The sequence below is a fragment of the Pagrus major genome, chromosome 9 (genome assembly GCF_040436345.1).
Source record: "Pagrus major chromosome 9, Pma_NU_1.0".
NCBI lineage: Eukaryota > Metazoa > Chordata > Actinopteri > Spariformes > Sparidae > Pagrus > Pagrus major.
In genome coordinates this window covers 13,934,367-13,955,232 of record NC_133223.1, presented here as the reverse complement: position 1 = coordinate 13,955,232, position 20,866 = coordinate 13,934,367, and the positions used below count along the sequence as shown (strand labels likewise).

The 20,866-nt window shown below is 40.3% G+C and overlaps 3 protein-coding genes across 3 annotated transcripts; 1 reads left to right on the top strand and 2 right to left on the bottom strand.

The window, feature by feature from the left end:
* Positions 1-1,367: 1,367 nt before the first annotated feature.
* Positions 1,368-5,381, top strand: LOC141002480 (rhodopsin kinase GRK1-like). Its single transcript, XM_073473817.1, has 7 exons — positions 1,368-2,066; positions 2,995-3,122; positions 4,101-4,258; positions 4,349-4,432; positions 4,534-4,658; positions 4,749-4,950; positions 5,092-5,381. Exons 1-7 carry the CDS (start codon positions 1,368-1,370, stop codon positions 5,379-5,381), a joined length of 1,686 nt encoding a protein of 561 aa, XP_073329918.1.
* A 1,492-nt stretch (positions 5,382-6,873) lies between these two features.
* On the bottom strand, positions 6,874-12,739 carry mettl21cb (methyltransferase 21C, AARS1 lysine b). The gene is made up of 5 exons (XM_073473125.1): positions 12,734-12,739; positions 8,869-8,995; positions 8,578-8,741; positions 8,380-8,497; positions 6,874-7,271 (listed from the first exon to the last, which is right to left on the bottom strand). Exons 1-5 carry the CDS (start codon positions 12,737-12,739, stop codon positions 6,874-6,876), a joined length of 813 nt encoding a protein of 270 aa, XP_073329226.1.
* Positions 12,740-17,603: 4,864 nt separating this feature from the next.
* Positions 17,604-20,221, bottom strand: LOC141002300 (uncharacterized). The gene is made up of 2 exons (XM_073473588.1): positions 20,111-20,221; positions 17,604-19,161 (listed from the first exon to the last, which is right to left on the bottom strand). Exons 1-2 carry the CDS (start codon positions 20,145-20,147, stop codon positions 17,828-17,830), a joined length of 1,371 nt encoding a protein of 456 aa, XP_073329689.1. The 5' UTR covers positions 20,148-20,221; the 3' UTR covers positions 17,604-17,827.
* Positions 20,222-20,866: the final 645 nt, after the last annotated feature.

Sequence of the window (20,866 nt, the reverse complement as noted above, 5' to 3'; positions counted from 1 at the left end):
ATCAGTGAGAGGACTGGCTATTGCTTTAGTTATTCTAAAGGTCCTATTCCCTGTGAATTATTAAAACAAGGATTGTTTCAGCCTGGAGAGTTGGGTGAAGTTTTGTAGTCCACAAAACATTTCTGGAGCTTCACAGCAAAACAGTGTTGCAGCATTCTCCTAAACAACTGAAGTAGCTTGGAACTTTATTTAAAATGTCAAAAAAACAACTTAAATAAAAGTTTAAATTGCTCCATACAGCTTGTGTGGTATAAACCCAGTCTCTGATAGTTCCGAGATCTACTTGAAAAGATGTTACCTCCACCCTATTTTAAGCCGAAATGTTCACTGTAGCTGCTAAGATAAAAGCCTCAGCATGCATCTGAAGTGGGATTAGTTGTTTAGGAGAATGCTCCATCGCTGTTTTGCTGTGAAGCTCCAGAAATGTTTTGTGTGCTATGAAACTTCGCTGACTTTCGATCGTTAGGAGGGTGAAGTAATAATGAAAGAATTTTCAGTTTTGTGTGAACTCTTTCACTTGCTTCCAAAAGAAATGCACACGCTAGCCAAATCAAGATCTTTACCACAGGAGGCTGGTGGTGCTCATACTGCTTTTGTCCACAGGGGGCGCCAGAATTAACAAGAATGAAAGTTCTTCTTGCTGCTTTAAAGTTGGTCTTTTTATTTCAAATCTCTTTTTTTGCTTCCACAGCGCTCCCTTGCTAAGCTGCTGAAACATAACAGTGATGCAAAACTAATTTGGAATTGTAAAGTAATTTTTATTTAAATGAGGATTTAATATAATTTATTTTAGGAAGGTGTTGGCACCACGAGTGGTGTATTTGAGAAAAAAAAAAGGATAGTTCCAACATATTGTGATTATTTTAAGGCCTCCCAGTGAATCACAGACACATTATTGCTTTTCCAAACCCAACTTGACCTTTCAATATCCACCATCTGTTTGATCAGCGTCTACATGAGTGTCCCACTGCTAATTGTGATTTCCCAGTTGATTGACTGGTGCCACTCCAGCTGCACATGCTGCCTGTTATGTTCTGTTCCAGCATGTGCTCGCACTCTTTGTCTGGGGCATTAGGGTGTTAATGGATTACCGAAAGGTGTTGACTCAGGTGTGTGTGTGTGTGTGTACGTGTGTGTGTGTGTGTACGTGTGTGCGGATGAGGGTGGTATAGTGCTCAGAGGGTGCTGGGATCTAGTTGAGACACCAATCTCAAGTTCCCTTCTCCCTGCCTCTGCTCCGATCTGTTTCTCACCCTTGCTTCACCCTGCACTGCCTCACTCCTGCACTTTAGTGAGCAGCATTTATTCTTTGTTTTCTCTTTGCAATGTCTCCTCTTTGCACTGCCTAACAGTCACCCACCCTCAACATGGATATCGGAGGACTGACCACAGTGGTAGCAAACTCTGCTTACATCAATGCTCGTGGAAGCATCGATGGCTCTAATGCAGCAGCAGCTCGGGATAAGAAGTACCATTCTCGCCTCAAACTGCCCCACATCACTGTGTGTGAGGGTCTGAGGGACACCCTGGATCTGGCCTTTGACATAGTCTGTGTTGAACAGCCTATCGGCAAGCGCCTCTTTAGGGAATTCTTGGATGCAAATAAAGAATACCACGGATCTTGTCGTTTGTGGAGAGACATCGAGGACTATGACCTGGCAGAGGACTCTGACAGGGTGAAGAAGGCCTCAAAGATTGTCCAGCGTTACATGGACCAATCTGCCAAACACTACTGCCCATTCCTGCCTGAGGACATTGTAGCTAAGGTGAAGGAAGGCCAGGAGGCTGCAGGCGATGATTTGTTCGCTGCAGCCTTGGCCACGACGTTGGACTTTCTGCGGGAGGCCCCCTACACTTTCTTCATGGAGAGCATGTACCTGAAGAGGTACGTGCAGTGGAAGTGGCTCGAGATGCAGCCCATGGATGCGGACTGGTTCCTGGACTTCCGTGTGCTGGGGAAAGGTGGGTTTGGGGAGGTGTCTGCCTGTCAGATGAAAGCCACTGGGAAACTGTATGCCTGTAAGAAACTCAACAAGAAAAGACTGAAGAAGAGGAAAGGCTACGAGGTGAGAGAATGATTGTCACTTTTAAAAATGTGTTTCTATACTCACCATGCTTTTGATCTTTTGCAGTTGGCCAGCAGTTTTATACCTATAACCTTTAATTTTAATCAACAAATAGAGTCAAAACTTTAATTTTCCTTGGTGCTGACAGCCCCTTAAGACAAATGGTGACGATAGTGAAACAAAGTAAGCTTTGTTTTAGTGCCGTACCACAAAGCATCTTCTCTCCACAGGCTGTGATACTCTTTAATTCATCCTCAGGACTCCGCCACAAAAATATAGTTTTAATTTGATGACCTAACCAACCCGGATACGTTGGAATCTGACCCGGTGACGGACTTTAAGAATAACAGAAGTAGCCAGTCTTCTTCCTGATGGTCTCTTTTGCTTATGTAGGTCATATAGAGACAACAGTATCACATTGAGACTGTTTCATAACTAGTAAACATTCATTGTAGTACGTTTAAGAAAGCCTCAATCCACATATTGTAGTATTTCCGCATTTCCTTGCATTAGATTTCGTGGAAACATGAGGCTTGCTTAATTGCCATGCATGCTGTGATTTGATTAATAAAGGTATTTTGTGGGCTTCATGTCCCAGAGAAAGTGCCCTGCGATGGTGCTAATCGTCTTTGTCCCTGCCTCTGTCTCGTTTGGCTTTAGCCTGCAGTATTAAACAACTGAGACAGGGATAGAGTGATTACTGGGAGCTTTAGTAGAAAGCTCTTCTGAATGGAACTTCTTGGCACAGTTATATCTTGCCCTTGACTTGTCTGAGGTCATTCTTTGAAATGGAGTTTAACCTCTTTTTCAAAAGGCAGGCGTGTCTGAGTGTTCTTCTTCAACCCAGAGGAAGAAAAAGTCACTGTAGATTTCAGTTTTTCTTTTTTCTTTGTACAATTGTTTTTCAAAAATATCTTTCCTCCTGTAGGGGGCGATGGTGGAGAAGAGGATTCTTGAGAAGGTTCACAGTCGCTTCATTGTGTCACTGGCGTACGCCTTCCAGACAAAGGACGAACTTTGTCTGGTCATGACCATCATGAATGGAGGAGACCTCAAGTAACTTCACATTCAGAGAAACTCTCAAAGCACAAACATGAACAGATAGGCTCATTGAGGTCACAGAGAGCATGTTTCTCATTCATTTGCTGCTCTGCTGCTGTGATTAAGACATTTTAATCAGAAGAGAAAGATCTTCATTGACTGATTTTTTTAATGCCTTACCAAACTAAATAAACAAACTCTCTTTGTTTTCATGACTGAATAAACAAACTGACCTTAAAGGGCAACACAACTTTATATATATAATATAACTCCTTTATAGATCCAAACATTGTTCTGGATCTTATTTTCCTCTGAGAACAGCTTGTTAATTCACTTATGGAAAAACTAAATATTTCTGAGTTTGTATTATGACCTCATTAATATTGTAAATATAAAATTTCAGACTTTGAATTTCTTCTCCAAAACTGCCCCTTTAAAGCCTCTCTGGTTTTACACACAGTTTTCCTACAAAACCAAAAGACTAATATGAGAGAGTTTTTAATATTCTATCTATTGCACAAATGGGTCACATTCACCCCTCGTTGACAGTTCCTTACTACGTCCCTCACACTAGGATAGATTATATTTAATAATTTGCACATTTGCTTGCTTTTTACAGAGACAACATGTCAATCAGTTACAGTATGTCAGTAACATTTATGAGAGAAGATACCCACTCAGAGTCAGTCGTTGAAGATACACTGGACTGCAGGCTTTATGCAAATGTTTAACCGTTATTCTGTTATTCTCAAGAGACATAAGGCGAGAACTTGTTTATGATCACCAGAATAACCCTGAGTGGTTCCTCTAAAAGCAACCGACACTTTTAGTGACATTTTATCTCAAAAACTGTTTTTAATGTGTGCAGACAAGCTTTCAGAATAAGAGCACAATGACAGCAACAGCATCGCAGTACGCAAAATGATCATATATGTAAACCCATGTAATAGCAACATATTGGCAAGCTGCATACCTGTTCTCTGTTACTTAAAGGTACCACATCTACCTGGTGAATGAGAACAACCCGGGGTTTGAGGAGCCCAGAGCCTGTTTCTACATCGCTCAGATCATCCAGGGCTTGGAGCACCTCCACCAGAAAAGAATCATCTACAGAGATCTGAAACCAGAAAATGTGCTGCTCGATAATGATGGTAATCAGTTTTTTAGTCAAACTCTAGAAAAATGGTCTGTATCCATATGTACTTTATAGTTAATCAAGATGTTTTTTCGTTGTTGATCAGGGAATGTGCGTATATCAGATCTGGGTCTTGCTGTGGAGCTTAAAGAAGGCAAAACAATGACCAAAGGATACGCTGGAACACCAGGTGGGTCTCACCTGTATCTACAAAATAGGATTTGTAGGTGTAATTTCACTGTTTACATGCTCACTGAGAGTGTTTTTTCTTCACTGTTTGACTTCCTGCAGGGTACATGCCTCCAGAGATGCTGAAAGGAGAGAAGTACGACACTTCGGTCGACTACTTCACTCTGGGAGTGACACTGTACGAGTTCATAGCAGCTAAGAACCCGTTCAGAAACAGAGGGGAAAAGGTGAGCCGCCTCTTGTCAAACCTTGAGCTGTGCAACAAAATGGCTAACTTTGAGAAGGATGAGAATGAAGAAAGTTTGTCTCCTGTATAGGTGGAACGTGAGGAGATGAAGGAGCGCATGCTGACGCGGGTGCCGGAATATTCAGAGAAATTCAGCGAGAAGGCAAAGTCGCTCTGTGACGGGCTGCTGGCCAAAGAGGTCGATAAGAGGATGGGTTTTAAGAATGAGTGCTGTGATGAGCTCAGAGCACACCCATTTTTCAGTGACATCAACTGGAGGAAGCTGAATGCAGGTACCATCTATTTTCCATACATTATCATGTTCACATAAGCATGATTAAATACTTTGTCTGACATAAAAAGTTTATTTTGATTCCCTGATAAAACTTTTGCAGTTTAATCTGATTTTTAATTTTCATCTCTCACCTCTGCAGGTATTCTGCCTCCTCCTTTTGTCCCTGACCCGAAAGTGGTGTATGCTAAAAGTCTGGATGACGTTGGGGCTTTTTCCTCTGTGAAGGGAGTGGCCTTGGAGGATCCTGACAAGACCTTTTTTGACGAGTTTTCCTCAGGAAACATCCCCATCCCCTGGCAGGAAGAGATGATCGACATGGGCCTTTATGGAGAGCTCAACGTCTGGGGTCCTGAAGGCAGCCTCCCGGACGACCTCCGCAGGGAGTCCATACTAGAGCAGCCAAAGTCATCAACCTGCTGCACATCATAGAGAAAACATCAACCATCCAGTGTACAGACTTGTAGTTCTTTAGAACATCTGACGTGAAGACTCAGATACTCAGGACTGACACGAGTCCCTTCTGAACTTTCTGATCGCAGAGTTAAAACAGTTTGGGCAGTTCTGGTGAGTGCAGGAAACAACAAGAACAAAATGGAGGAGGATTTTCAACCTGGAAGGCACTCAAGCGTAGATATAATAGTTAAAGGGTAATTCCACCAATTTTATACATTAAGTGTGTTTACAGGTCTTGGGGAGTACTGCTGCATGTGTGGAAAAAAATGATTAAAGCCTTTTGTGGATCCAGAGGAAGCTACATGTAATCTGATAATTTGCCTCCAGTGATGTCACTCGGGGGCTGAGTTGCATTATGGGTAATGTAGGCACAATGTTTTGAAAAGGAAGAAGAATGTGTGGAATAAAAAAGGTGATATCTTTGGTTCTACTACATTGATTTTGTTCCTTTATTTCAAGACAGTGTTATATGCTAGACAGAGGACTGTCTTTTCAAAACCTGGTGCCTATATTACCCACAATGCAAGTTAGCCACTGAGTGACATCAGTGGAGGCAGTTGATCAGAAGACATGAAGCTTCTTCTAGGGCTGCAACAGACTTTTTCCTACTTTTTTAATAAATGCAGTAGAACTCCCAAAGACCTGTTAACACACTATACAAACATGTAAAATTGGTAGAGACAAAAATTGATGGATTGTCATTATATCCTCTGTCCCCCTCCCTAACACTCTTCTCTTTCTTTGTCCAACTCTCAATCCTTTTCTTTGTGTGTGCTTGTGTTAAGTTATTGTAATGCTTTTAGATTTATAACATTTTAAAAGTCACACTTTTATAAAGCAGGGGTTTAGTAATGTCGTATTTTGGGTGCTAAGTGACAGTCACATGTTGAACATATAATATTTTGATTTCCCTGATTTGTCGTATATGTGCTCCTATAGAGTGTATGCCATTTAATGGAAAGTGCTTTTGTTTCTTTTAAGATTACTGTCCCTTAGTTTTTACTTTACACAGCGAATTAACTGCTGCTGTTGAAATACCAAAAGCTACGACACCACAAACACAAAGTTTCATGCTTTTGGAAAAAAAAAATTCTCATATGTTTATCTCATGGTTCATAATTGACTCTTTGCACGAATAGCCAAGAACAGAGCACCTTTGAGAAAGGTTTATGTATTATAGTCTAGTTGTTGTTATGACACATTTGAATGCAGAAACATGTAAACAGCAAATCAATTTATTCTTAAAAACAGCAAAAGATGAAGTCAGAAATATCAAATGTATGAAAAAGTACTCGTAAATAAAATAGCTTCATGAAATGTAAATTTGAGTCTGGGGTTTTATTTTTACAGCACTGTCCAGGAATGTAAACACAGATCACAACCAGACTTTTCTCTACATGGACCTAAATCAGTGAGAGGAACATGGAATTTAAACACAAACCCTTTAACATCTCTCTGAAGCTTCTTCTCACTCCTTTGCCGTGGCCTTGTATATCACCACCTCCTGCTGTGGGAGCTCAGCGAGCAGCGTTGTGTTGAAACTGCTCTTAAAGCGCTCTGTGAACCTCAAGTCTGACTGGAACCGGATCTTGTTGGCCCACAGCAGCGTCGTTCGGCTTCCTGGTCGGCAGAAGTGACGCATGGTTTCCAGCAGCTCTTCAAGGAAGTCGTGGTGATAGACCACATCAGCTGCCAGCACGTAGTCGTAGTGGTATGATGAGGAGGGAAAGTCTCGCCCCAGGTCCTGACCCCAGGTAAGGGAAGCCACCTGAGGGGTGTAGAGGGACCGGCTCTTGGTGTTCCGCAGAAGGTTAAAGGTCAGATTGGACAAGATGTCTGGCAGGTCCGTAGCTGTCACCCAAGCACCTTGAGAAGAGGACAGAACAAGGGAGACACTTGTATTGGTGATTGGCCCATTCTTAGCCCTGCTAACGACTTGGCCCTAATCATGCAGTGCTGGTCTGTTGGTTGTTTGTTCCCTCACTCTGGTCCGGAATAAAATATCTCAATAACTGTTGGATGGTTTGTCGTGGTCCTCTGAAGATGAATCATATTGACTTTGGTGACCAATAACATTAACGATGGCTTCTATCTATCAAGTATCCCAGTAAAACATGCCAGTGAGTGAGCACGCACATCACCTGATCTTTGGAACTAGTTCACATAAATGATTTTTATGTTTGGCTGGAGATGACTCAAATCTTAACCTTGATAATAAAAAATTGCAATGTCAGTTTGACATTATCATACATACTAATATTATCCGACTTAACCTGGATCTCGATCCACTCATAAATCCCAAAACAGAATAATGTAGGCAGGACAAACTGCACATTTAGAGAGAAGACATTCAGATCAGTGTTTAAACTTGGTCAAGCTTGTGTTGAAGTTCCTTGAAAGTGTAACTTTTTACTATTGATAGAAACAGAGGAGAGAAGAGAAAACAAGGAAATCTTACAGAATTCTAATGTGAATGGATGGTTTATTTCTTAGTGAACAAAAGGACAAAGGGACCAAAGTATGCCAGTACCAGTGTGAAAATCACTTTGTTTGTCAAGATATCTTTAAGACTACTGGCCTGTTTGCAATGCAGACATTTTGGTGTGGGTGGGCAGTCATGGTCCTCAGACAATGAATCACAGTGTTTCACTGACCCTCTGATGTTTCCTTGAGGCTAAAATGTAGATTTTTTCACAAAATATGAACATATATCCATAAAATATGCAGCGCATATTTTTGCACCCGAGAGAATAAACATGTTGTGGCTTTTCTGCTTCTACCACAACTGTTCTGTCAGTATGTGCATGTCCTGGCATTAAAGTTGGCAAGAAGCTTGTCAGGAGTTATGCTGTGACTTAGAATTTCAGTGTCAAGACTTACTGACAACTTGTGGAAGTTGTTGTTTCATATGTACAGTACATATTGTTTGTAAATGTTTGTAAAGTGCAAAAGGACTTTATTGTCATAGACTCACCAAGCAGACTGGCCACTATTGAGAGCAAGCCAGTCCCGGCTCCAATCTCCAGCACCGCTTTGTCCATCAGGCTCACTTGTTGCTGGTTATTCTCCAAGAACTGGCACAAAGCAATCGCCTACAAAACAAACTATCATTACACATTTACATCAACCAGGTCAGTATGTACAGATACACACAGTGGTTCACAGCATGTACCCCTGGCCAGATCAGAGCACCGAATGTATCCATGGACTCCCGGATGCTGATGTCATGACCAGCAAAATGAAAAGACTCCTTTCCCAGCGCGTAGTAAACACTCGGCTCCCAGATGTTCCTCCTGTCAAAAGCCTCTCCTGCCATCACTTTCTGGTCTTTTAACACTGTAGAGGAGACATAAAGAGCCAGATCACTATTCAAATGAAAAAATCTGAATGATGCTCATCTGTTTGTCTCCTCTGCAATACACAAGCTCGAACTGTGATGGCAGTGCAGATAATATGAACCTACCCTCGTCTGTGCTCCCCTGCCCCACCTGTAGTTTCCCATCCTGTCTTTTGTCATCCACTTCCTTCTTCTTTCTGAGATGCTTCTGCTGGACAGGTTGGCTGATTGATCTCTCCATGACCACTAAATACTGTTGAGGGGAAAATAGTAACATTTTAAAAATATTTTTTCATTACAGTGTGGCTTTTTATAATGATTAAGACCTTTTAAAGGTGCAATATGTAAAAATTGGCCACCTCCCATATTCATTCTCAAAACAAAATTGGGGCAGTATATCACCAGAGGAATGGCTAAGTCAAAGGGAATTATACATCTATATTTAGATGTAGGATGTACTGTATCTGAGGGTCGACTGATTATCAGATCCAATAATCCTACTGCCAACAAAGTAAACTAAATTAAACTGCACTACTTTAGCTCTGATATAGCATGTAATCTGCAAAGTAACTAATAACTAAAGTTATCAAATAAATGTAGTGGAGTAAATGTGTAATAATTGCCTCCAAAATGTAGTGGAGTTGAGAAGCAGAAAGTGGAAACACTCGAGGAAATTACAAGTACCTCAGAACTGTACTTAAGTAAATTAAATCGAGTAAATGTACTTAGTTACATTCCATCACTGGACTTAACTGACCTTTGTGTAAAAAATTGGTGGAGTGCCCCTTTACATTACAGTTCAAATTACAGCTTTTGTACGTGTGTATTCAGACCAAAAAGTCTCAAGTGACTCTTGCACACTTGCAAAACTGCATTTATTTGAGGCGTTTCGGTAAAACATATAGACCATCAGGCAAAAATCACAACTTTTTGGTCTACTCGTCCCCGTCCAATGCACCTGGCTCATGAAATAGATGTGCACAGTATTCTCTCTGTACATGTTTATTTAACCATATATGTGTGTAAACAAGCTTTACTATCCAACATTGTTAGTTTACTTTTAAAAATCAGTTTTTTTTAACCTCCTAAAAGCCAATGAGCAAACACATCAAACTGTATGATATAAATTATTATCACAAGCGTTTGCGTTGTTGATGATTCTCTGGTGTTTGATTTTTAGTGTGTTTGTTAAATGATGTTTGTGTTTATAACTTATTTTAAGATCAGTAATAGTTGGAATGGGTTCAGAATGGACTAGCTTCAGTCCACTGGTCCCTCTGGCTGTCATTGGACTCCGGTCTGGAGCCCAGAAACACAGCTGGTTAAAGCTCCAGGCTAACAGGCTACGTGTAGGGATACAGAGGGCATATTGGGTTGCTGTTTACCTCAGATGTACATCACATTCAGCTGGATCTCCATGCAAATATGAAGGATACAGTTTGATAACATTTAAAAAATAATATGTTGCTCTTCAGAATGTGTGAACATACCTGTGTGAAGCAGTGGTCTCTCAGTCCTCACTTCTCTCTGCGGTCTTCTTGTGTTTATAGAAGCAGGATAGTCTGACACACCCCTGAGAGAGAATGGATACTCTGACAGTCAGATCTGAGAGACAGAAGCCCAGAAACAGATTTATAACATCTGACAGAGTCAACCCTGACCCCTCCCAGCACTTCAGCATCACCTCTTGTTGTCAGTGTGAATATTCTGTACATTACTGAACACTGTTATGGCTCTAAAATCAGGTCCAGCCTTACGTTTCCACAGAGGGATTTTCACAACGTCTACAGAAAGCTTCTCATAATTTCCTCCTCTCGTCCTTAATCAACCACACATCTGGCAGGAGTTTCAGGCAGGGCTGAAGGGACAACAACAACAACAACAACAACAATAATAATAATTATAATGATGATAAATAAAAGACCCTCCCTTGCTCTCTGGCCAAAATGAAATTACACTGACCTCTTCTCACCCCATAATAATTTTCATACAGTCTCTAGTGTGACAAGAGAAAAACAACATCAGCCAACCAGCTGCATCAGGAAAGGTGAACAGTGGCCACAGACTGAATCACCAGAAGGGATGCATACAATTTAAATAAATTCTAATTAGGGTGTTTTACATGACCAGGCGACTAAACAGCTGCTAGAACAATTAGACAAATAACTTCATGAGTTGATACTCTTTCTTTCTTTCTTTCTTTCTTTCTTTCTTTCTTTCTTTCTTTCTTTCTTTCTTTCTTTCTTTCTTTCTTTCTCCAGAATCACAGACTGCGCCTTTAAGTGTAACTCATACTTTTAAAACACAGTAGCATTCACTGCAGAATGAGCTGTGTCTTAAAGTTTACATTTTAAAAAATGGTCCTTTGACAAACATGAACATGTTTGAATGCACTTCTTGTAATTCAGTCAACCAATTGTTTGCATGTATTTCACTATAGTATGAAAGGCAACAAGCAGACTTTTTTAACCTTGATTTTAAAGTCACATCCAGGATTGGGTTGGAAGAAGTGTGTAATCTATTACAATTGACATCAAGTGTGCATTAAAGGAGCACTATGTAGTTTTGGAAATGGAACTCAGAAATATTTATTTTTTTCCATAACTGAATAAACATGCTGTTCTCAGAGGAAAATAAGGTCCCAGAACACTGTGTGAAGCTAGAAAGGTGGCAGGGTCCGCCACGTATAAACAAAGTAAAACAGCATGAAATTGTGTTGTCCTTTAAGGTCAGTTTGTTAAACATAAAAAAAATAATTGTTATGTGGTAACATGGATCAGAATTCTTCAATCAATCAATCAATCAATCAATCAATCAATCAATCAATCAATCAATCAATCAATCAATCAATCAATCAATGCCTTATCACACTTGTGACTTTGACATAACTGTGACGAATCTCACAACACAAATTGATTTTCAAATCAGAAGTGAAAGGAAACCACAGGATCACAGGCAAAGAGTAGTCAAAAAAATCCAAAATGTTATGAAATATAGTAAAGTACACATGATTTGTAGTCAAAACGTGCACTTGTTGAGCACTGACGCGGCCCTTCAACTACATTCCCCCCTCTGATGTGAAGAAAAGGTATTTGCTCTTGAGGAATCACTTGAGAGCATTTCAAACGATGTGTTTGTTATTTGTCCACACTGTACTGCCATGTACACTGACCAGTGCTGGTATGTATCTGCACTATAAAAGGCTGCGGTGTAAACACTGTTTACACTCTGTTTGTACCATCCTGTAATCCAAAGTTTACCACTGAGCATGGATACTGTGGTATTCACTCACCCAGTGTTTGTAAGCCGGGCTGTAGGATTCACAGCCTCGGAGCATCAACACACACAAGTCAGCAGACAACTGGGTTGTGCTGCATGAAGCTAGAAAATGACTTGAACTGACAGATGGCAAGCAACAACACTGAGTCACTCTCATCTAAACAGCAACACTGATAAGCAGTCAAGGTATTAGGGGATTTCCAGAGCATCAGGATGTGGACTCCAGGAATCCACCGCTCTCTTTCTCATTTATCAGTCATAGCTGATGAATGAGTTACAGCACAGATTTTGTTGTTTTACCAAAATGACTCCCACTTTACTCACTTCTCTACCCACCAGATGATGACTAACCAGATCTAATAATGTTCCAAGTATAAAAATATGATTTTTTCAACGTACCCACAGAAAATACAGTAAAGCTACTGGAGAGATCCCTGATTGGAGATGCACACTAAACTGTGATCTCTTAAATCCAGCAAAAGTTGCTCTTCCTGGTAGGAGAACAATGGAGAATCTGCAAGGGGCAAATGTGCCAAAGATTGTATAATTAAAACAATAGCTCATATAGGATCATATCATTTGATTATTCGTATTGATGAATGAATATGTGTGTAATGCTGATGGATGAATGTATGTATATGTGGAACAGTCACCAATTAAAATAGAAGGATAAGGAGCTGCCAGTCATCACCTTAGGGTTGGTAATCCTCACCTCCATGTCCAAAGGTCAGAAAAAGGTTGTGTAGGCCAATGGAAAATGAGTCACAGTCACACACAGCAACATGTGAGCCCCGGCAGGCTTTACAGTAGCCGCATGTGCAGCGTGAGTGTGTGAGTGTATCAGTTAATGAGCACTAAGCTCCTGTACATTATAAAGAGTAGGTGATGATTGGAATTCAACGAGTGTAAAACTTAATTGAACTTATTTATCCAGCCAGACAGTCAACGTGAAATCTGAAATCTGGGTGTGAACAGCTTTTATCGCCCTGAAACATTTTTGGCACCAGAACAAATTGCTCTCAGACAGAGCGACTGTTCCCTGATCTGCCAGAGTAAGCCAGAATTCTTGGACTCCATAGTTGAATGAGGTCTGCCTGCCCTATATGGGTCCTGGAGGGACTGGAGGTTTAGACACACCCAACGGACTGAAGGTTGTGTCACTGTTTCCTCACTCATTAAAACCTCAAAAATGCTCCACACTGCAGGGCGACAGCGCTGCTCTAGCTGCACAATAAAGCTTTAATCTACTAAAGTCAGATTTTCAGGCGCAGTATGAAATAAAAAAGACTAATTGTACTCGACAGCATACTTTGATTTCTGCACTTGAAATTTGTGACATTTCACTCAGTGTATAATCAAGATATAATTGGTGCAGTTTAGAATATATATATATATATTTAAGGAGACACAGACTTCATATATTTTATATAAAACTTTATTTGATTTAAATTTTATGGCTTCAATCTAATCAAATCAAGGTTCAGGGTTCATTTAATTGTCTCATTTACAACACAGGGTTGTACAACAAAATGCTAGTTGTAGGCCCTTTATGCTTCTCAAGAGAAAAACCTTATTTTTGATGGTGTAGTGCTGAAGAAAGAAGCTGCTCTGTAGTCTGGTGGTACGGCAGCGGATACTTCTGTATCCTTTGCCATATGGCAGCAGGGTGAACAGACTGTGGCTTGGGTGGGTGTCGTCTGTTAGTGTCCTTCAGCTCTGTGCAGACAGCTCACTTCTCCGATGTCACTGATGCCCTGTAGATGATGGGTACCAGTGATATTCTGGGAGGTTTAAATAATCCACTATAGATGAGGATGAGCTAAAAGGCTAATGTGCAATAACAATAATTTGAATAAAAAAGTCAAACATAAGGATTAAAAAAATAAATATTGATGAAATTTCAAAGATGAAATAATGTAAATATGATATAATGAGTGCACACTGCACATGGAACTATAAATACACCTATATCAGCTGTAATTTAATGTACTTTTTCATAAGAGTAATAATAAACTCAAAGCTTGAGAATAAAACATCATGTTCACTTTATTTACAGAAAATTTGCTTGTTATCAAAAACAAATAATATTATCTTTGGATATAATATACAAAATGCTTACAAAGTCCAGATTTTCTCGTAGTGTTTGTGTTTGTGTTATGGCCCTTTAAGTCATTGTGTTGTCAGTCCATCTGCTTTCCAAAATGTGATTTCAACCTAAAAAAAAGCGCCACACGCTGCATCATATCAGACAAGGAAGCGTTTCGGTAATGTGCTCACTGTCCATTCACTGATGAGGATACACTGTAAAAACTGACACATTTCTTGTATAATTATGGAAGTTTTCATCACAAAAATGTTGACTGAATGTATTTTTTATCAACTTTCCACCCACGTATTTCACAAACTAGCAACTTTACTGTAAACACCACTTGACCCCGCTCCACCATCTGCTCAGCTGTGATGTGTTTTCTGCTACAGACTGAGAGTAGGCCCACGTTTCCCATCATGCAATGTGCTGAGTAAGTTAAGTTTGTTGTTTTATCTTCCACAATGCAAATGTTACGTTCTGTTAATGTTTGTACTACTTCTGTTCGGAACATCCTGGTTTATAACGATAATTGCTATTTTTGCGCCGGTTTATATGTTATAGCAGTGAGGTCAGTGTTACAATCTGCAATTTTAAGCCTGATTATTTGTATTGAAGTGTTCAACCACATTTAAATGTAATTTCACTATCTTTCCAAGTGTAAATATCCTTAATTAAACATTTCAAGGCCAAAAATAAAAATAAACAAGATCTAATGTAAAATTAAAGCTGAAATTGTGTTTTATTATGCACAATTACAGTATTTTTATGAGACAGATATTTTCTGTTATTTTTCAGTATTTTTTGGGACTTTTCAGCCGCTGGAATATTACTGTTTTTTTACATTTGACTTTTTTCAGTGTATGAGCAGATGAAAGCCTGTGGTTCCCAGCATGTGAAGTCAATGAACTTTCCATTTCCTGAAAGACAAACAAACAGCAGTTCAGAAACAGAGTGCTACAGTGTTCAATATTCAGATTTGGTAGAACATAAAAGTATGAGTGTCCCGTCAGTTCAGCTTTAAACAACAATTTGACTCCTACCAAATGACAGCACCTCCAAACAGTGCTCCTTATTTAACGTGTTATTGGGCTCCCCTATCAGCCAATCAGTGTAGTTCCAGCGGGATCCATCCAACCAGATGAAGCGATCAGTCTGACAGACAACAGGAGATTCATTTAATGCAATCAAATGGAGGAGTCATTTACTTAAAGGTACCCTGTGTCATTTTTTACCAGTACTAGCACAACAGAGTTTCTCTGTTTTGTTTTTATCATGCAGCCGTGTGATACACTCCTGCCAACAGTTTCATGATATTCCACCGATCAACATTTGAAGGCAAACGTGTAGCAATGTGCTGGCAATGACGAAAAAAGAAGATTGCAAGCTAGCAAACATGGATGTAAACAATGAATTTTTCAAAATATATATAAAAACATGGCTATGCTAACTTTTTACGAGGCAGAACATGAATGCAATACATGTATTAGGCCTCAAAGATGCACACAATGCATTTAGGTAAACAAACATTTACTTGTCAACAAGAATACTCCACAGGTCACCTTTCAGTCATTCTCTATTTACAAAGGCCAAGTTAACCACTGTCATGGTGTGAATCATGAGGGGTAGATTATTCATTTGTATTTGATCTTTGGACCCCTCACTCCCTCACTGAACATACATACATCCAGATATCGTAGTCCTCCGACCCAGGTGTGTGTGAACGACCGTATTTGTTCCAGGATCAACTTCATCAGCTTTAGGTGGATGTGTTGGCTGGTGATGGAGTCCAGATGGCCACCAGGGAAATGTTCCTGGCAGAAGAACTGCAATGAAATAGAGATAGAAAACAGGAAAACAGGAGGCTCAGACACAATATCCACTGTGTGTTGCTTGGGAAGTCTGGTTTTATAAATATGTATTCATGCTGCATCTTTAAGATAAAGGAAAACATGTAAATACCTCTGCATCTGCAGCCTTCTTTGGCCCTCTGAAGAACAGGTAACACTTCCCTTCATATGTCACTCCAGGACAATAGCTCCCCCAGGTGGCTAGAAGGAGAAACTACAATATGTTCAGTCATCTTTTTCTTTAAAAAATAGGTTTATGTTTTTCAAATCTATCTTAAAAATAAAATAAAAAAAACACAGTGAAACAGATATTGGTCGCTGCAGTCATTCCTCTTGTCCAAAGTGGGTATGAAGAGATCCCTGTGTACCACAATTGTAATGCAAGTGACAGGGAACAATGTCTAGTCCTCTTATGTACAAATATACTTCCACTGCATATTTATAAGTTCAGCTGACGTTAAAGTGAGCTTTTGAGTGTCGTTATTATCAAATCCTCTCTTTTTGATTACTCTCCCTCCGCTGTAGCTTCTATCTTACACTGGAAATATGAGGTTGTTGAAAGACAGTATCAGTTGTGTCAGCAAGTAGCTCCAAAGTGTCATTTCTTTACATTCAAGTGACAAAAGCCTTCTAGTGGTAGTATTGTGGCAGCAAACAATGAAGTCACGTGACGTTTTTATTGAGCGACAAAGTCCGCAGTGGATGGATGGGTCACAACACATTCGACTGTAACATGGGAGACAGCTGATTTTTTCTTTAAAGCATGACCACGATCGATCAATATGGCGAAGCTCCCCTAAACCTAACAACGTAACCTCAACCTTAACCATGTTGTTGTCACTTCATACCAATGATTTATATTTCATCAGGGATATGTTACAGTTTTTAATTCTTAAAACCCACTTTTATAGTCTTGCTGTTATGTGACGTCACCCTTTTAAATCTCTTTATTTGCAGAGCATTTGGGGGATTTTGCCCGTTTTATTGCTTTTTACTTGTTATTACTCATATTGACACGTTGTGTTTTTGCATTTTTCTTTGCCTTCTTGTTTTAACTTCTCCTCAGGCTAGCTATGTTGTTTGGCTTGACTGTTGAGTGTTTATTCTGTTATATTGCCTTCCTGAGTTTCCTGCCTTTGCTTGTCTGTCAAACTCTGTTTTTAAAGGTGCTGTACAAAGTGATTATTATAGGCACAAAGGATGTTTTCCTGCATTAAGGAGACAATAATGTGTGTCTTTGTCATTCTCGAGGACAGTGGTAAACAATATATTGTGTCTTTTAAATGCACAGTATGTAATATCTGCAAGGTCTCTCTGTCAAAACAACACAAAAGATGTGCCGTGTCGTGGGACCACAGGAGTTGTCGTCTTCACTGTTGAGCAATAACCACTGCTGATGAAAAGGATGTGACTCAGGCAGAAATGTTCATGTACGAGGTCATGTATTAAAGGTTTATTCTCTTGTGTTATGTCTCGTTCACCATCTTTCTTCCTCACTCTCTCCTGGAAGTTATAGAGGCAGGTGACCAAGTGAAAAACACTGTTACGTTGAATAATAATTTGGATTTCTTAGGGTTTGAACAATGTTGGAAACATTTGATATAATGCAACTGCACAACTCAACAAAATACCAAACAAAGATCTAATTGTTTTTAGACATTTTAATGTAGAAATCTTACAAATGACATCTTTACACACTTTTACAATTAGTTTCAATGTACATATGAGCCATTGAGTGTTGTTTTAACACTGCTCCACAATGTCCAATGCTGGCCCTTCTTCTTCCATGACAGGACCTTCTCTTGCTTCATCTCAGACTCCAGTTCAATGATTGGTTCCTACTCTAAAAACTTCTCTCTTCACAAGCCTTTTACTTCTTTGGCTGAGGGTCAACGACAGGATCTTTAGCCACAAATGCCTCCCTCAAAGACTTTTCCACCTCTGCCAGCTCCTCATTGCTCGGTTCGTCTTCAACCATTTTGCCGTCATCCTTTGGCTCCAGCTCCATGGTTGTCTCGCCCACCATTTCATTTTTTCCTTCCATGTCAATGTGCCTCTCAACCTCTGTTTCAGGCTTTAGTCCCTCCTCCTCTGGCAGAGATTGAATGGCAGGATCTTCATTCTCAAATGCCCCCATCAAAGATCTTTCCGCCTGTTCGAGCTCTGTATTGCTTGGTTCCTCTCCAAACATGTCTTCATCCAGTGGCTCCAGCTCCATGATTGGTTCTTCCCCTAAAAACCTCTCCTCAGCAAATCCCTCCTCCTCTGGAAGCATTTGAATGGCAGGATCGTCATTCTGAAATGCCCCCCTCATAGAGTTTTCCACCTCTGACAGCTCCGTGTAGCCCAGTTCATCTCCAAACATGTTGTCGTCATCCTCTGGCTCCAGCTCCATGATTGGCTCAGTCATCATTTCATACTTTCCCTCCATGTCAATGTGCCTCTCAAACTCTGTTTCAGGCTCGTCCTCGAGGTTCATTTGCACCTGGTACTCCTCTTGAACCCCTTGCTCCTCATTAAACATGGGCTCGTATTCAGGCTCCGGCCCCCCTTGAACATCTGGCTCCATCTCAGCCTCTGGATTCTCGTTGACCTCTAGGTTGGCCATGACCTCTGGCTCCACCTTTTCCTCTGATTCTACCTTAACATCTGGATTCTCTTCAAGCTCTGGCACTATCTCCTCTGGCTCTACCTTAACCTCTTGATCCACCTTAACTTCTGCCTCTGCATTAACCTCTGGCTCCACCTTAACCTTGGCCTCGGCTTTAACCTCTGGCTCCACCTTAACCTTGGCCTCGGCTTTAACCTCTGGCTCCACCTTAACCTCGGCCTCGGCTTTAACCTCTGGCTCCACCTTAACCTCGGCCTCGGCTTTAACCTCTGGCTCCACCTTAACCTTGGCCTCTGCTTTAACCTCTGGCTCCACCTTAACCTCGGCCTCGGCTTTAACCTCTGGCTCCACCTTAACCTTGGCCTCGGCTTTAACCTCTGGCTCCACCTTAACCTCGGCCTCTGCTTTAACCTCTGGCTCCACCTTAACCTTGGCCTCGGCTTTAACTTCTGGCTTGAATTGTGGAGCAGGATCGTCCACCACCACATGACCCTGCACAGGTAGCACATCTCCCAGCAGAGGGCGCAGGTCTCCTTCAACCAAGACAGGATTCTGTGGCACTCCTGGAGGAGGTGCTGGCAATCCCAGAGCCACTGCAAAGAGAGAATGTAAAAATAAAATTGATTGCAAAATAAGGTAGATTCCCTCACCCCCACCCATGGACGGGTTATGAGGCAATTGGTCTTTGGTTAGAGATATGTAAAAGGCCCCAGATGCTCCTACATAGGAGGAAGACACTGTCATTTTGTAACTCTTTGTGGTTGTTTTTTTTGTCTGTTTGTAGTCATTTTATCTGTCTTTGATGTTGTTTTGTGTCACGTTGTGGTCATTCTGTGTCACTTTCTGTTCATTTTATGTTTTTGTTGTGGTCATTTTGCATCTCTATGTGGTTGTTTTTTGTACATTTGTCATCGTTTTATGTCCTTTGTGGTTAGTTACATGTCTTTACGGTTGTTTAGAGTGTCTTTATAGCTGTTTTGCTTGTCATTGTGGTCATTTTATGTCTCTTTGTGGTTAGTTTCACGTCTGTTTGTAGTCACTTTGCATCTCTTAGTCGAAGATTAACAAGAAATGTCAAGAGTCGCTGGGCTCCTATGAACCCTGATTTTAATAACCCTTCCATGCCTGCACCCATTATTTCACAAAGCAAGAACAACCAGAATCATGTTGATGTGCAGTTGATGAATAAGAAATACAAATATTGAATCCATATTTGCATTTCTATTGTAAACCCTGAACAATCACAAATGACAGATTGATTAGATAAGAAATGAAATGACATTGATTGTTAATAACTCTCTTTAAGAACGTGACAAAGTTCAAATTATTGGCCGACATGTTTTAACTTCAGTCTTCACAGCAAATATGTGACTGACATTGTGCTGAGACGAAACCCGAAATCTACATTGATTAGGAAGTGTTTAAGAAAACAGAAACTTAATGCAAAATTTAACAGAGCAAATTTTCAAGCCACAAAAAAAAAATTTAAAAAAATAAAAACACACAGAAATCTTCTAAAAAGACATTAGTAAGGTGTCTTACCTGTTAGGCTCAGTAAGAGCAATGCTAGTGTCTTCATCTTGATCTTCTGACCAGTTCTGTACGATCTGTCTGTAGACTGTGATTTACAGTACGCTGCGTCTTGTACCAGTGACTTTCTTCCACCTTCTCGTCTTTGCGACTGCTGTTTATCTGTGCTTGGTCATGGTACTTCTAATCTTTATGAAGAGAATAAGCCCTACCCATTTTTCATTCTCCTTTCAGTGAGTCAATAATACCGAGCCTTCCCGTTACCTTATCTTGTCAAAGGCCGATATTTTTTCTCTTTGTTTCCTCTTGGCACGAGCTCAATCATAATTAAGAGGGTAGAAAGTCCACTTGTCAAGGCTCTTCTAAAGAAGTAATCAAGTGGGAGAGCATCTAACAATTACACCTGAGAAAAACAATCACATACTCTCAGTATAGAGATATAAAAGTTAATATTTATTTTCAAGGTCATCTGGTTTGGATGCCAGACACGTGTACGTCCGATAAACAGTGTAGATGATGTTTATTGATTCTTGAATTGAAATTGGCTGAAGAAGAAGGTTGGCTGGGGAGCAAAGAGTAAAACTGGGTATAACTGAAAACAATTTGTGCTTTACCTCCAAAAGACAAAGAAGGAAGTTTAGCAATGAAATAGATGACATGCAACTTTCCAGATAAGTAGATCTGGACTTTGACCTGTGAGAGTACAGAGAATAATTAACTATATTGCAATGGTATTATTAGTAATACACTGCATTTCTGTCTGCACTG

What these genes read in the sequence shown, in the direction of transcription:
- mettl21cb (XM_073473125.1), bottom strand. An exon ending in GTGCTCTGATCTGGCCAGGG is followed by an intron (nt 8,498 to 8,577) that starts GTACATGCTGTG and finishes TTTGTTTTGTAG; the next exon opens with GCGATTGCTTTGTGCCAGTT. An exon ending in AATAGTGGCCAGTCTGCTTG is followed by an intron (nt 7,272 to 8,379) that starts GTGAGTCTATGA and finishes CCTCTTCTCAAG; the next exon opens with GTGCTTGGGTGACAGCTACG.
- LOC141002300 (XM_073473588.1), bottom strand. Translation starts at nt 20,147, where the DNA reads ATGAAGACACTAGCATTGCTCTTACTGAGCCTAACAG. An exon ending in GCTCTTACTGAGCCTAACAG is followed by an intron (nt 19,162 to 20,110) that starts GTAAGACACCTT and finishes CTCTCTTTGCAG; the next exon opens with TGGCTCTGGGATTGCCAGCA.
- LOC141002480 (XM_073473817.1), top strand. Translation starts at nt 1,368, where the DNA reads ATGGATATCGGAGGACTGACCACAGTGGTAGCAAACTCTGCTTACATC. An exon ending in ATGAATGGAGGAGACCTCAA is followed by an intron (nt 3,123 to 4,100) that starts GTAACTTCACAT and finishes TGTTACTTAAAG; the next exon opens with GTACCACATCTACCTGGTGA. An exon ending in TCAGAAACAGAGGGGAAAAG is followed by an intron (nt 4,659 to 4,748) that starts GTGAGCCGCCTC and finishes TCTCCTGTATAG; the next exon opens with GTGGAACGTGAGGAGATGAA.